This window comes from Gorilla gorilla, chromosome 5, assembly GCF_029281585.2.
Source record: "Gorilla gorilla gorilla isolate KB3781 chromosome 5, NHGRI_mGorGor1-v2.1_pri, whole genome shotgun sequence".
In the NCBI taxonomy this organism is placed as follows: Eukaryota; Metazoa; Chordata; class Mammalia; order Primates; family Hominidae; genus Gorilla; species Gorilla gorilla.
In genome coordinates, this window is record NC_073229.2 from 134140767 (window position 1) to 134155647 (window position 14881).

Below are 14881 nucleotides of genomic sequence, written 5' to 3' on the forward strand. Positions count from 1 at the left end.
TGACCTGATCCCTCAGTGATCTTTGACGCTGGGCTTTGCTGCCCGGCAGGTGTCACTCATCCTTCACTCCTCCCCTCCCAGCTCACCCTCTTCGCCGCCTGGTCTCAGGGTCTTCTTCACTCCTTTCTCCCTCTCCTTGTCTCTCTCCCATCCCATTCCTGGAAGTTCTGGACTGGAGGTGGCTGCTCTGGCTTCTCCTCCCTCCTAGGACCCTCAGATAGTGTTGGGGGCAGGGGGAGTGCGGCGGGGAGGGCACAGGATGGGCTGGCGAGGAGAGTGAGTGCTGGGCTCGCACCGGGAGCCGAGAGCCTGACGTCACCACGCCCTGCCTGTCAATCTCCAGCGCGCGCCGCTCGCAGCCGCCTTTTCTGCCACCAACTGTATCTCTCACTCGCGGCGCCGGCACAGCGACAGGCGCCCCGCGCTTGCCTCCTCCCCGGCCCGGCCGCCTCCTGCAGGCAGCTGCTCTGTCCGCGCGGGGAGCTCAGCCCGGCGCCCCGCCTCGGCGCCCATGACCAGCGACTTCCAGAAGTCCTGACGCCCCAGGTGAGTGGCCGAGTTCCCAGGGAACTTTGAGGATGTGGGGAGAGGAGGGGAGAAAGATAGCCAGGGGACAGGTCTTTCCAGAAGAGGAGAAATGGAGCCAACCTTGACTCTGACCCTCTGCTGCCCCCATACACACACCCTAGTCTCTCCTCCCAGACCCCCTTCGCAGGGGTCTCTGGGCTCCAGGACGCTCCAGGCTTCGCAATGCCAGAAACTTCGCTTTCAGCACCGCGGACAGCGTCTCCGCTGCCCAGCCCCATGGGGATGTCCTGGTCGCGCCGCCACAACACGGGCGGGACTCTCCCAGGATGACACTCCTAGCTTGGTGCACTCGGGTGCGTGTGCAAATACAGGCAGCCTTGGAGAATTGATCCTTGTGCATGTGAGTGCATGTTGTCCTGGTGTATATCTGCAAAAACTCAGAAGTCCGCGTGGGCATTTCACTCACTCACTCAACAGGTATTTATTTTGGGTTCGCACTTAACCCATGATTCCCCGATTTGCTCTGGGGTCCCAGGGTGGGGTGGGCAACTCAAGTGGGGCAATGCGAGAGGAGGCTCTACGCGTGGGGAAGTTTCCTGGCAGCCTGAATTGTACACCTGACGCCTGCACTCCCTCCCTATGCAGGGTGCAAATCCGGCCGCGATGAACGCGAGCGCCGCCTCGCTCAACGACTCCCAGGTGGTGGTAGTGGCGGCCGAAGGAGCGGCGGCGGCGGCCACAGCAGCAGGGGGGCCGGACACGGGCGAATGGGGACCCCCTGCTGCGGCGGCTCTGGGAGCCGGCGGCGGAACTAATGGGTCTCTGGAGCTGTCCTCGCAGTTGTCGGCTGGGCCACCGGGACTCCTGCTGCCAGCGGTGAATCCGTGGGACGTGCTCCTGTGCGTGTCGGGGACAGTGATCGCTGGAGAAAACGCGCTGGTGGTGGCGCTCATCGCGTCCACCCCGGCGCTGCGCACGCCCATGTTCGTGCTGGTGGGCAGCCTGGCCACCGCTGACCTGTTGGCGGGCTGTGGCCTCATCTTGCACTTTGTGTTCCAGTACTTGGTGCCCTCGGAGACTGTGAGTCTGCTCACGGTGGGCTTCCTCGTGGCCTCCTTCGCCGCCTCTGTCAGCAGCCTGCTGGCCATTACGGTGGACCGCTACCTGTCCCTGTATAACGCGCTCACCTATTACTCGCGCCGGACCCTGTTGGGCGTGCACCTCCTGCTTGCCGCCACCTGGACCGTGTCCCTAGGCCTGGGGCTGCTGCCCGTGCTGGGCTGGAACTGCCTGGCAGAGCGCGCCGCCTGCAGCGTGGTGCGCCCGCTGGCGCGCAGCCACGTGGCTCTGCTCTCCGCCGCCTTCTTCATGGTCTTCGGCATCATGCTGCACCTGTACGTGCGCATCTGCCAGGTGGTCTGGCGCCACGCGCACCAGATCGCGCTGCAGCAGCACTGCCTGGCGCCACCCCACCTCGCTGCCACCAGAAAGGGTGTGGGTACACTGGCTGTGGTGCTGGGCACTTTCGGCGCTAGCTGGCTGCCCTTCGCCATCTATTGCGTGGTGGGCAGCCATGAGGACCCGGCGGTCTACACTTACGCCACCCTGCTGCCCGCCACCTACAACTCCATGATCAATCCCATCATCTATGCCTTCCGCAACCAGGAGATCCAGCGCGCCCTGTGGCTCCTGCTCTGTGGCTGTTTCCAGTCCAAAGTGCCCTTTCGTTCCAGGTCTCCCAGCGAGGTCTGAAGGGCTCGCCCCGTGTCCTCTCACCAACACCACACCCCAACAAGCCAGCCTTTGGTAAGCTCGGTGCCTGCTGACGAACTCTGAGATCCCAATGGTGTGAGTCTGACTTTGGAAAGAAAAAGGGACTAAAGAGAAATGCAACAAACTGACAAGGACAAAGAGGCTTGTTGGCACTTTACATATACAGTGTATACATGTGTACATATATATACAAATATTTGTATCTTCTGGAGGTGTTCAGGATGTGGAGCTTCCTATTCTGTGAAAAACCAAGAAAAAGATATGGTTGTATACTCAAATTGTACATCACATTTGTCAAACGAAGACATTCCAATACTGCTTAATTATAGCACTTTATTTTTAGCTGCTGAACTGCCAAAAGAGTGTTGCCATTTTCAAGGGCAGGGAAAAGGGAGTAAAAGGTGTATTTTTGTCGTATGTGATAGAATATTTTGCTGCACATGCATCAACAAATTACAACATATTTTGTACACGAATAAACCCATTACAAGAATGTAATTTGGGGTATGTCACTGACTATAGAATTACAATTAGACAGCTGAATCGTAAGTGTATGAGTGTCTTTCTTTCCTTTCTTTCTTCCTTTCTTTCTTTCTCGCTTGCTTGCTTTCTCTTGCTTTCTTTCTTTCTCTTTCGTTTGTTCGAGATAGAGTCTCACTCTGTCGCCCAGGCCTGAATGCAGTGGTACAATCATAGCTCAGTGCAGCCTTGAACTCCTGGGCCCAAGAAATCCTGCTTTAGCATCCCTAGTAGCTGGGACTACAGGCGTGCCACAGCACGCACCTTACTTTATTTATTTTTTTAAGTTTTTAAAATTTCAGTAGTTTTGAGGGTACAGGTGCCTTTTTTGGTTACATAGATGAGTTCTTTAGTAGTGAATTCTGAGATTTTAGTGCACCTGTCACCTGAGCAGTGTACACTGTACCTGATATGTAATCTTTTATCCCTCACCTCCCTCCCAACCTCTCCCCACTGCAAGTCCCCACAGTCCATTATATCACTCTATATGGTTTTGTGTCCTCATAGCTTAGCTCCCACTTATAAGGGAGATCATATTGTATTTGATTTTTCATTCTTGAGTTACTTCACTTAGAATAATGGCCTCCAGCTTCATCCAGGTTGCTGAAAAAGACATTATTTCACTCCTTTTTATGGCTGAGTAGTATTCCATAGTATATCTATATTTATCTATCTATCTATCTATCGTCTATCTATCTATCTATCTATCTATCTATCTATCTATCTATCTATCTATAATCTTTTCTTTATCCAATCCTTGGTTGAAGGGCACGTAGGTTGGTTCCGTATCCTTGCAATTGCAAGTTTATTATGTAGCATCATTCTCCTGAGAAAACCTTAACATAAAAAAATCATATGCATTTGCACATTGTTCATAAACTTTCACTGAAATACCAAATTTATATCATTGTGGTTGGGGAGGGAGGGTGCAGGAAGGGAGTAATATATTCTTGTGGCAGTATTCACAGGACAACAAAGGGTTACTGGTGTTATCTGTGCAATTTAGTCTACTCCCTTGGTTAGTGGGTTTGGAAAACAAGTATCCAAGGATGTCCGAAAACATATCTTCCTCTCATTCCCTGTGCACTTGTGAATCCTGAAACCACAACTTTCAGTTGTAATTTTTCCAGTATGGCAAGAATTTTAAATGTTTAAAATTCATGCTGACTTAATACATTGTTGCTGGCCAGATCTTGTAGTAAAATGCACAGGCTTGTAAAATGAATAAATTCTTCCAAGACAGAATTCCAAGATATATACCTCCGACCTCATGAGGTACACAAAAGTATATCCAGTATCCTTTCTTGAGGTACTCTCATCTTCAAAAGAGGGCACTAAAATCCTTAAGCACTAAACATTCCTATTCCACTGATAGGTGTGAGTCATGATGATGCCCCTCCTTCCCTTCTTGTAGGATGATGTTAGGATAAATTGGAGAACACATGAGGGCATGCTCTGAACCCTCTGTGAATTAATATGCACACCAGCACAAGTCGTTACTACTCTTATGCCTTAGGAAAATACACACAAGCAAATTTATTGAGTTCCTACTATCCTACTATTGAGTTCCTAGACATAATTCCACGGATTGGAATATGAAAGTGAAAAAAAAAAAAACAGGCAAGAAGTCTCTGAACTCCATAGTGCTACCTTCTAGTGGGGAAGATGGCCTACAAGCAAACAAACAAATATATAATGTCATGTTAGGATAAATGCTAACAAAGAACATAAAGGAGGATGAGAGATGGAGTGCTCCAGTTAGGGTGGCCAGGGAAGATCTCTCTGAGAGATAACATCTAGGAGGAAAGCTCAGTGAAGGGAGAATGAGATGCATGAGCATGCAAGGGAACAGCTTTCCAGACAGAGGAAGCAGCAAGTGTGAAGGCTTCCAGGTGGGAGCATGGTCTTCAAGTTCAAGGAACAGCAAGGAGGTCAACGTGGCTAGACAGGCTGAACAAGGAGAAGAGAGGCATGCAGTTAACTTGAAGGACCTGGGATATGATCATCTCAAACTTCACAGGCCACTATAGGGACTTGGGCTTTGACCCTGAGTGATATGAAAGTGACATGATATGGTTTATATTTTTTAAAAAATCACTCTAGCTATCCTGTTGAAAATAGTCTCTAGGAGGGTCAGAGTGAGAGCAGGAGATAGGGGTCTATAAACATAATCCCCATGAGAAATGACAGTGGCTTGGAGCACAGTGGCAGTGGTGGAGATGGTGAGAAGTAGTAAATTCTAGAAATGTGTTGAAGGATAGATGGGAGGTGGGGCATGAAAGAAAAAAGTTCGGAATTCATCCAATGAGTGAATGCAGGGGTCTTTAGTGAGCAAGGAAAAACTGAGGGTTGGGGGGGTGTACATTGGGAAGTGTGATGATTAATTGTATGTGTCAACTTGGCCAGACAATAGGGAGCCCAGATATTTGGTCAAACACATTTTGATCATTTGAAGTCCTGAATAGAACAAAAATATTGGCCTCCCCCAAGCAAGAAAGAAGTCTTCAGTGGGTTTCCCTTGGACTCCACTTGCAACATTGGCTCTTCCTGGTTCTACGGAAGATGGTCTTGAGACTGGAACTACAGCGTCGACTTCCCTGGGTTGTCAGCCTCCTGGCCACCTTGCAGATTTTGGACCTGCCAGCCTCCATAATCATTGAAAAATTCCTTAGAATAAATGTCTTCATGTGCACATATGCGCGCGCACACACACACACACACGCACATCCGATGGGTAGGATATACCTATGTACGTATACATCCTATTGGTCCTGTTTCTCTGAAGAATGCTGACTAATACAGGAAAGGTGGCAAATTTAAAAAGTTGGTTTTAAATACCTAGAGAGCTCACTTGTGCAGTTTATTCATTTATTTATTTCACAAACACTTCTATAGCACTTACTATATGCCAGACACTGCTCTAAACACTTTACAAATATTAGCTTATTTAATCACCACCTTTATTTAATTCCAAACTGGTTAGGTCTCAGCAGGAGACAAATGGCACACTCAAACCAGGTGACTGAGGAGAGTTTAATGAGGAGACTATTTATAAAAGTGTGAGCATAGTTAAGGGAAATCAACAAGGAATGGTGAAACACCCCCAGAGCCAGCACCAGCAGGGCTGCAAGAAGGGGGAAGAAGAGAGAGCAATTACTGGAACCAGGAGAGAGGGCTTTAGGTCTCGGCTGTCCAGCAGGAGCTATGGCCTTCAACAGAGGAAGGCAGCAACTGCCAACCTATGGCTTGACAGGGAGAGATCTGGGAGAATAAATTACTCTCTTCCCTCTGTCCCACCTCTTGATGGAGGCTTCCATTAACTAAACTGTCAGAAGCCAGACAGCAAAACAACTCTTTGGTGCAGGCCACACAGATCAGCTTCCCTGGGCACTGAGCAGATAGAGAAGGGTGAGAAGTGGACCTGCTGGTGCAAACAGAGAATATCCAGTACAAACGCTGTGAGCTCAGTACCCTTGTTGCTCCACTTTTTAGCTAAGGAAATGGAGGCACAGAGAGGTTAGCTGTGCATATCTGGAATTCAGGACCAAGGTCTAAGCAGGACAAATGAATTCAGGACTTGTCAACATATAGGTAGTATGTAAAGCCATGGATCTAGAAAGGGTCACCTCATGATACTCATAGACAGAAAAGAGAAGAGGGCCAAGGACTGAGCCCAAGGAAATGGCAGCATTTAGAAATCAAGAAGAAATAAAGGATCAAGCAAGGGAGAAAGAGAAGTGATCAGTGAGGTGGGAGGAAACCAAGAGTACAGTGACCCAAAAAATAAAGAAGAAAAAAGTGTGGGGGGAAGAAGTAGTCAACTGGTTCAAATGCAGCTGACAGAATAAGTAAAATGAGAACTTTAAAAAATGGCTAAAGATGATGTCATGTGAATGTCATTGGTGAACTTGACAAGAAAAGCTTCAGGAGAGAGAAAAAAAAAGCCTGACTGTAGAAGGTACAAGAGAAAATATATGAGCCATCTAGTCTCCAGCAACTCACAACAGAACGGTGACCTTTTCAACACTATAAAACACACTACATTTTATAGATGTAGAGTTTTACACTGTCTATAAATTCAAATCAGGGAAGATCAGCATTATTGCTCACTCATCAAATTAAAATTTTCTAAAATATTAACCATCATGGACTCTTCAGCATCGTCAGACACTGGTTCAGGTCCTATTATCATCTGGAATGCATTCAAGTGAACTAAAATGTAAAAGCTCGTGCCATCAACTTTCTCATGTGTGGTGGGGAAAACAGTATAATTTCAGAAGTAGAACAAAAAAGTCAATATTATTTTATCTTTTATACTCACGGAGAAAAAATTTCTTGCAATCATCACATTAAGAAATTTCAACACTAGAATAATCAGATGCAAACCATGGATCTGTCTTCAATGCACTTATTAATATTCAATATCAGCCCCGGTCCTAATAAAAATGTTTGGGAGAGCCAAGTTTAAGACGATACTAAACAATCAAGTTGTTACTAATGCTGACTTACACAGTTGGCCAAGCTGTGTAATGTCAGCAGGCTTAATATTAACCAACCTGGGAATATGAAAATATAAAACTGTGAGAAGATCTTGAAACATTTCCACAGAAGAAAGTCACATATTCATTTGACCTATCAAATATTAATTAAGAATTACCTACTGCAAGATCCTATGCTAGTTTCTAGAAACATAGTCTTTTAAAAAGTTCTCTAAATTTTTTTATTTTTAATTTTTTTGTGGGTACATAGTAAGTATATATATGAAAACATGCAGTCTTGGAGAAAGGCAAGACTCACTCAGACAGCTAACTGCCTACCCACTTTGTTGTCTAATGGGCATCCTAAATTTAACACATTTAAAATTGGACCACTGATCTTCACTTTTGAACCTGATCTTTATCCCTTATGTATAAGTTAACAACGTCATCTTTCTGGGTATTCAGGCCAGAAACCTTAGACTCACACTTGCCCTTCTATTTCTCTCATACCTCACAATCAATGTGTCAGCAAAGCCTGTTGTCTTTACCTTCAAAGTATACCCAGAATCCAGCCACTTCTCACCATCCACACCACTCTCATCATCTCTTGCCTGAATTACTATAGCAGCCTCCTGTCTTGTCTCCCACTTTTCAGTTATTGTGCCTATCCACCCACTATCTACACAGTGGCTCACCCACATAAACAGTTGCTCCTTGACTACTCTTCAGATCTAGGCATAAACCTACCAGGAGTTCTTTATTTTATTTTATTTTATTTTATTTTATTTTATTTTAATTAATTAATTTTGTTTTTGAGACAGAGACCCACTCTCTTGCCCAGCCTGGAGTGAAATGCCATATAAGGCAATAGATACAGCTCTGAGAACAGTACTAATGAAAAGTATGACAACAAAAGTATGCACAGAATAGAAAAGGATCCAACAGGAATGTCAGGAAAATGTTGTGCAGGTCTCCACTCAGGAGGCAACACCAAGCTGAGTCTAGAAGAACAAAAGAAATTTTGAAGGCATTGAAGGGGGTGGGGGGTGTTCTAGGCGAAGAGGGCAACATGAAGCAGAAAAGCATAGGCCACTCAGAGAAATGCAGGCCATTCAGCATGGCTGGAGTGAATAAGATGTAGAGACCAGAGAGGAGGTGGCAGGAGATGAGTCTGGAAAGATAGAAGGAACCAGAGCACAAACAGCTGCATTGACAATGGATGTAGATGGAAAAGACTGGAACCCAAATACCATTTGGGAGGCTGGTTGCAGTAATGCAAGTGAGAGGTGATAACAGCATCAGCTAAGCAGGGCAGAGGGCTGGGGAGGAGATGAACTTAAGAGATCTCAAAGAAGTAGAGTGTCTCAGACTCAGTGAGTGATTGTAGGGGCTGAAGAACAGTTTAGAAGTCAAGAGTGTTAAACTGGGTGAATTCACTGAAATGGAAACATAGAGGGAGAGGAAGATTTGAGTAAGAGAATAACGAGTCAAGCTTTCTATGTATTCAATTTCAGGATCTGTGAGATATCGAGTGGCTCTGTGGCTTTGGAGCTCAATATTATTTTATCTTTTATACTTTGAAGCTCACAAGGATGCTTGGAATGGAGACATAATTTCTGTAGTCATTGACCTTACAGTGGAAGTGAAGCTATGGGAGGAAATGGGAAGAGGCCAAGGTCACAGTCCGGGACCAGTAACATATGGAAGTAGAATGAAGAAAAGGAAAAGGGAAAAGGAGACCTAGGAGTGGCATCCAGGGAGAGCTTGAGAAGCCAAGAGGATGTGATTAAGTGTGTAAAGGCTGACAAGACATCAAGTAAATAGGGATTGGCAAGGGTTCAATTTAGGAACATGGTGGTCATTGAGGCTTCAGTGAGAGCAGCTTCCATGGAGAGTAGGATGAAAACTAGATTGAGTGGATTGAGGAGAAAATGGGAATTTTCATGTTTTTCAATAAATTTAGCTTTAAATGGAAGCAGAGAGATAGTATCTAGATGGAAATACAAAATCACAAGATAATCTTTCTTACTTTTAGACAGAGGAGAAATCACCACATAACTGGAAACACTGAAAATAGGAGAGGGGAAAGATGGCTGACAGAGTCAGGCTTGACAGGAGGAGGATGGGGTCCAGGACACAGTGTCAGAGGAACGAGGAGTATACACAGGAGGAGGTGGGGACACAGTTCCCCTACTCTGACAGGAGGCAAGGTGGGAATAATTGGTACTGATAGATCTAAGTTTATGGGAGGTGGGAGGAAGTTCATAGAGTTCCTACCTGACAACCTAGATTCATCTGAAGGAGGAGTGCCAGTTAAGAGACTGTTACAAGAAGTATCGAGAACCTGAGTTGATGACATTGGGAACAAAGCTGCACACTTGAGACACTGTAATAATTTAACAAAAGGTGAAGTTCACACCATACAAGCACTGCAAGAATGTAGAGCAATTAGAATTCTCATAGACTGATGGTGGAAAAGTAAAATGGTACAAACACTTTGGAAAATCTTTAGGTGGTTTCTCAAAAAGTTAAACAAAGTCCTAACATGTGACTCAGCCACCCACTAGTAAGTATTTACCCAAGAGAAATGAAAGAATATGTCTACATAAAGGCTTGCACATGAATGTTTATAGCAGCTTTATTTTTAACAGCCAAAAACTAGAAACAATTAAAATATCCATCAACAGTGAATGAGTATACAAATGGTGGTACATCCATATGATAGAATGCTACCCTGAAATTAAAAGCAATGAACTATTGGTACATGCAACACCATGGATATGTCTTCAAATAATTATGCTGAATGAAAGAAGCCAAACCAAAAAAAAAAAAGAGCAAATAGAGCAGTATTTTGTTTATACAAAATCCTTTAAAATGTATAGTGACAGAGAAGATCAACGGTTGGGATTGGGGGTGTAGGAATGAGAGAGAGGAAGGGATTGAAAAGGAACACAATGAAAGTTTTGGAGTGATATGTTCCATCAATATAACTAGTTTATTGAGAGTTTTTAACATGAAGGGATTTTGAATTTTATCAAAGGCCTTTTCAGCATCTATTGAGATAATCATGTGGTTTTTGTCTTTGGTTCCATTTGTGTGATGGATTATGTTTATTGATTTGTGTATGTTGAACCAGCCTTGCTCCCAAGGATGAAGCCAACTTGATCATGGTGGATAAGTTTTTTGATGTGCTGCTGAATTCGGTTTGCCAGTATTTTACTGAGGATTTTCGCATCAGTGTTCATCAGGGATATTGGCCTGAAGTTTTCTTTTTTTTGTTGTTGTTGTGTCTCTTCCAGGTTTGGGTATCAGGATGATGCTGGCTTCATAAAATGAGTTAGGGAGGAGTCCCTCCTTTTCATTTGTTTGGAATAGTTTCAGAAGGAATAATACCAGCTCCTCTTTGTTTTTCTAGTAGAATTCAGCTGTGAATTTGTCTGGTCCTGGGCTTTTTTTGGTTGGTAGGGTATTAATTAATGCCTCAATTTCAGAGCTTGTTATTGGTCTATTCAGGGATTCATCTTCTTCCTGGTTTAGTCTTGGTATGTTTTATGCGTCCAGGAATTTATCCATTTCTTCTAGATTTTCTAGTTTATGTGCACAGCTATTTATTACAAACCCACAGCTAACATCATATTTAATGGGCAAAAGCTGGAAGCATTCCCTTTGAAAACCTGTACAAGACAAGGATGCCTTCTTTCACCACTCCTATTCAACATAATATTGGAAGTTCTGGCCAGGGTAATCAGGCAAGAGAAAGAAATAAAGGATATTCAAATAGGAAGGGAGAAAGTCAAATTGTCTCTATTTGCAGATGACATGATTTTATATTTAGAAAACCCCATCATCTCAGCCCCAAAACTTCTGGAACTGATAAGCAACTTCAGCAAAGTCTCAGGATACAAAATCAATGTGCAAAAATCACAAGCATTCCTTTACACCAATAATAGGCAAGCAAAGAGCCAAATCATTAGTGAACTCCCATTTACAATAACTACAAAGAGAATAAAATACCTAGGAACACAGCTAACAAGGGTTGTGAAAGACCTCTTCAAGGAGAGCTACAAACCACTGCTGAAGGAAATAAGAGAGAGGACACAAACAAATGGAAAAATATTCCATTCTCATGGATAGGAAGAATCAATATCATGAAAATAACCATACTGCCCAAAGTAATTTACAGATTCAGTACTATTCCCATCAAACTACCATTGACATTCTTCACAGAATTAGAAAAAACTATTATAAATATCATATGGAATCAAAGAAGACCATGTATAGCCAAGACAATCCTAAGCAAGAAGAACAAAGCTGGAGGCATCATGCTACCTGACTTCAAACTATACTACAAGGCTACAGTAACCAAAACAGCATGGTACTGGTACCAAAACAGACATATAGACCAATGGAGCAGAACAGAGACCTCAGAAATTACACCACACGTCTACAACCATCTGATCTTCGACAAACCTGACAAAAACAAGCAATGGGGAAAGGATCACCTATTCAGTAAATGGTGCTGGAAAAACTGCCTAGCCATATGGAGAAAACTGAAGCTGGATGCCTTGCTTACACCTTACACAAAAATTAACTCAAGATGGATTAAACACTTAAATGTAAAACCCAAAACCATAAAAACCCTAGAAGAAAACCTAGGCAATACCATTCAGGACATAGGCATGGGCAAAGACTTCATGACTAAAATGCCAAAAGCAATTACAACAAAAGCCAAAATTGACAAATGGGATCTAACTAAACTAAAGAGCTTCTGCACAGCAAAAGAAACTATTATCAGAGTGAACAGAAAACCTACAGAATGGGAGAAAATTTTTGCAATCTACCCATCTGACAAAGGTCTAACTTCCAGAATTTACAAGGAACTTAAATATATGTACAAGAAAAAAACAAACCCCATCAAAAAGTGGGCAAAGGATATGAACAGATACTTCTCAAAAGAAGACACTTACACAGCCAACAAACATATGAAATAAAACTCAACATCACTGATCATCAGAAAAATGCAAATCAAAACCACAATGAGATACTATCTCATGCCAGTCAGAATGGTGATTATCAAAAAGTTAAGAAACAATAGATGCTGGTGAGGATGTGGAGAAACAGGAACGCTTTTACACTGCTGGTAGGAATGTAAATTAGTTCAACCATTGTGGAAGACAGTATGGCAATTCCTCAAGGATCTATAACAAGAAATACCATTTGGCCCAGGAATCCCATTACTAGGTATATACCCAAAGGAATATAAATCAATCTACTAAAAAGATACATACACATGTATGTTTATTGCAGCACTATTTACAATAGCAAAGACTTGGAAGCAACCCAAATGCCCATCAGTGATAGGCTGGATAAAGAAAATGTGGCACATATACACCATAGAATACTGTGCATCCATAAAAACAAATGAGATCATGTCCTTCGCAGGGACATGGATGAAGCTGGAAGCCATCATCCTTAGCAAACTAACATAGGAATAGAAAACCAAACACTGCATGTTCTCACTTATAAGTAGGAGTTGAACATTGAGAACACATACACACAGAGAGGAGAACAGCACACACCAAGGCCTGTTGGGGGTTGAGAGGAGGGAACTTAGAGGATGGGTCAATAGGTGCAGCAAACCACCATGGCACATGTATACTCATGTAACAAACCTGCGTGTTCTACACATGCATCCCGTTTTATTTTAGAAGAAATAAAGAAACAAAAAGGAACATTTGGGGTGATGAATATGCTTCTTATCTTAACTGTGATGATGGTTTCACCAGCACACAGATATGTCAAAAGTCATCAAATTACACACTTTAAAGATGTACTGTTCATTGTATCAATTATACCTCAATAAGCTTGTAATAAATGAAGGTCAGAAAAAGACCTATAGTACAATAGCAGATAATTTAAAATAATGCCACATGAAAATAAAATGCCAAGTCCCAATATAGTGTGATTTATTAGTCAGAATAGGCTAAATTGTGTGCTGCAGTAACAAATAATCCCCAAGTCACAGTGGCTTGACACAACAAAGATTTCTCATTTGTGCAATGTTACCTGCAGTGTCTGGGAGACTTCACAATGTAACGCTTCTCTATGCAGCAATATAGCCATTCATCTTCCGGCTCTATCCCCTCAACTTGAGGCCTTCTCCGTAATTACTGGGGCAGGGAAGAGAGTACTGGAGGGTCTCATGCAAGCAATTAAATGTTTTAGCCCATAAGTGACAGTTCCATTTACAGTTCATAAGTGACTCTTCCACTCTCAGACCTAGTCATATGACCTCACCTAACTAGAAGGGTAATATTCCTGAGTGCTCAGAAAGAAAGGGGAATCAGAAATAAACGCATTTGAGAAGATTTTACCATTCACGGCTTGAAGAACAAATGCATCATCTTTGCCATCCCAAAATGAACATCAGGTTTCAGAGAGAGAAGAGATTTGCAAGATTCAAACCCAAATTTTCAAATATTATTTAAGACTAAACAGAAGTTTACGGTTCTTTAATAAAACTTATGTAATAAGGATGTTGGGTTAAGTTAGCTGAATACAGTATAAATAAGGAAAAACTTGAGGTAAACATAAAGAAAGGGCTGGTCCAGAGATGAGTCTGATTTTCTAGCCTCAGCCAGACTTTGCCCCTGGTCTCACAGGAAGGGAGAATTGTGAAGGTTTAGCATAAACCCTTCTTCACTGTGACAGTAAGCTGTGGCTTTGGCACATAACCCAAATACAGAGCATTCTTGGAAGCTGGGCTAGGCCATATAAACTGTCTTTTTCTCTTAACCCAAGAAGGGCTAATGAACCTCAGTCCAAAGCATGACTTGCTTTGCCCAGTTTAAGCCCTCAGTACTCAAACTCAGGTCTCAGATCTTGCCACTAATCATTACAAAACAAACCAAAGCAAACTTAAACCTCCATACCTGGGGAGGGGAGAGAGAGAGAGAGAGACAGACAGACAGACAGAGAGACCCAGTGGCTAGTTAGACTGGACCTAGCCAACACAGAGGAGGATAGCCAGGGGAACTAGCTAGGCTCCAGACAAGAAGCAGTGCTTGTCCCTTCCACTCCAGCCAGGAAGAAGGGAGTAAGCAGTTAGCCACTTGCCAGATAGACAAACTGGATTAGTACTCTTGTCATTTAAGGGTATAGAGAACAGGAAGATGGGGAGAGAGAAAGAACAGCACCTTACAGCATACCAGGGTTGTTGTAAGGTTTAAATGAGTTAATACATTAAGTTAGAATAGTGCCTGGTACAGGTGCCTTAGCTACTATCATTATTACTCTCGTTTTTATTACTGTTAAGCAGACTTTACGAATGCTGAATTTCATAGTCTAGATTTTATAGCCTTAAGTGCATTTTGCTTTTCAAGTTTCCCTCTATTGCACTCATAAAATATTTCTCATATGTTACCTGTTTTCAGTAATCTGCAAATCTTGAAAATTGCCGTTTTGATATCTTTAGCTGCTGCTTTGAAAATAACTGTTACTGACACATAGTTAAGATTTATCTCCAAAACAGCAATTCAAATTAATATTATGCCCATTTTTTCCAATAGACCAAAATGGAGATC

At 43.2% G+C, this 14881-nt stretch overlaps 1 protein-coding gene across 1 annotated transcript; it reads left to right on the forward strand.

Annotated features, from left to right (window-relative positions):
• Positions 1–356: 356 nt before the first annotated feature.
• GPR6 (G protein-coupled receptor 6) lies at positions 357–3044 on the forward strand. Its single transcript, XM_004044514.5, has 2 exons — positions 357–546; positions 1174–3044. The coding sequence occupies exon 2, from the start codon at positions 1192–1194 to the stop codon at positions 2278–2280; it is 1089 nt and encodes a 362-aa protein (XP_004044562.1). The 5' UTR covers positions 357–546; positions 1174–1191; the 3' UTR covers positions 2281–3044.
• The last annotated feature ends 11837 nt before the right edge of the window (positions 3045–14881 follow it).

What these genes read in the sequence shown, in the direction of transcription:
- GPR6 (XM_004044514.5), top strand. Translation starts at nt 1,192, where the DNA reads ATGAACGCGAGCGCCGCCTCGCTCAACGACTCCCAGGTGGTGGTAGTG.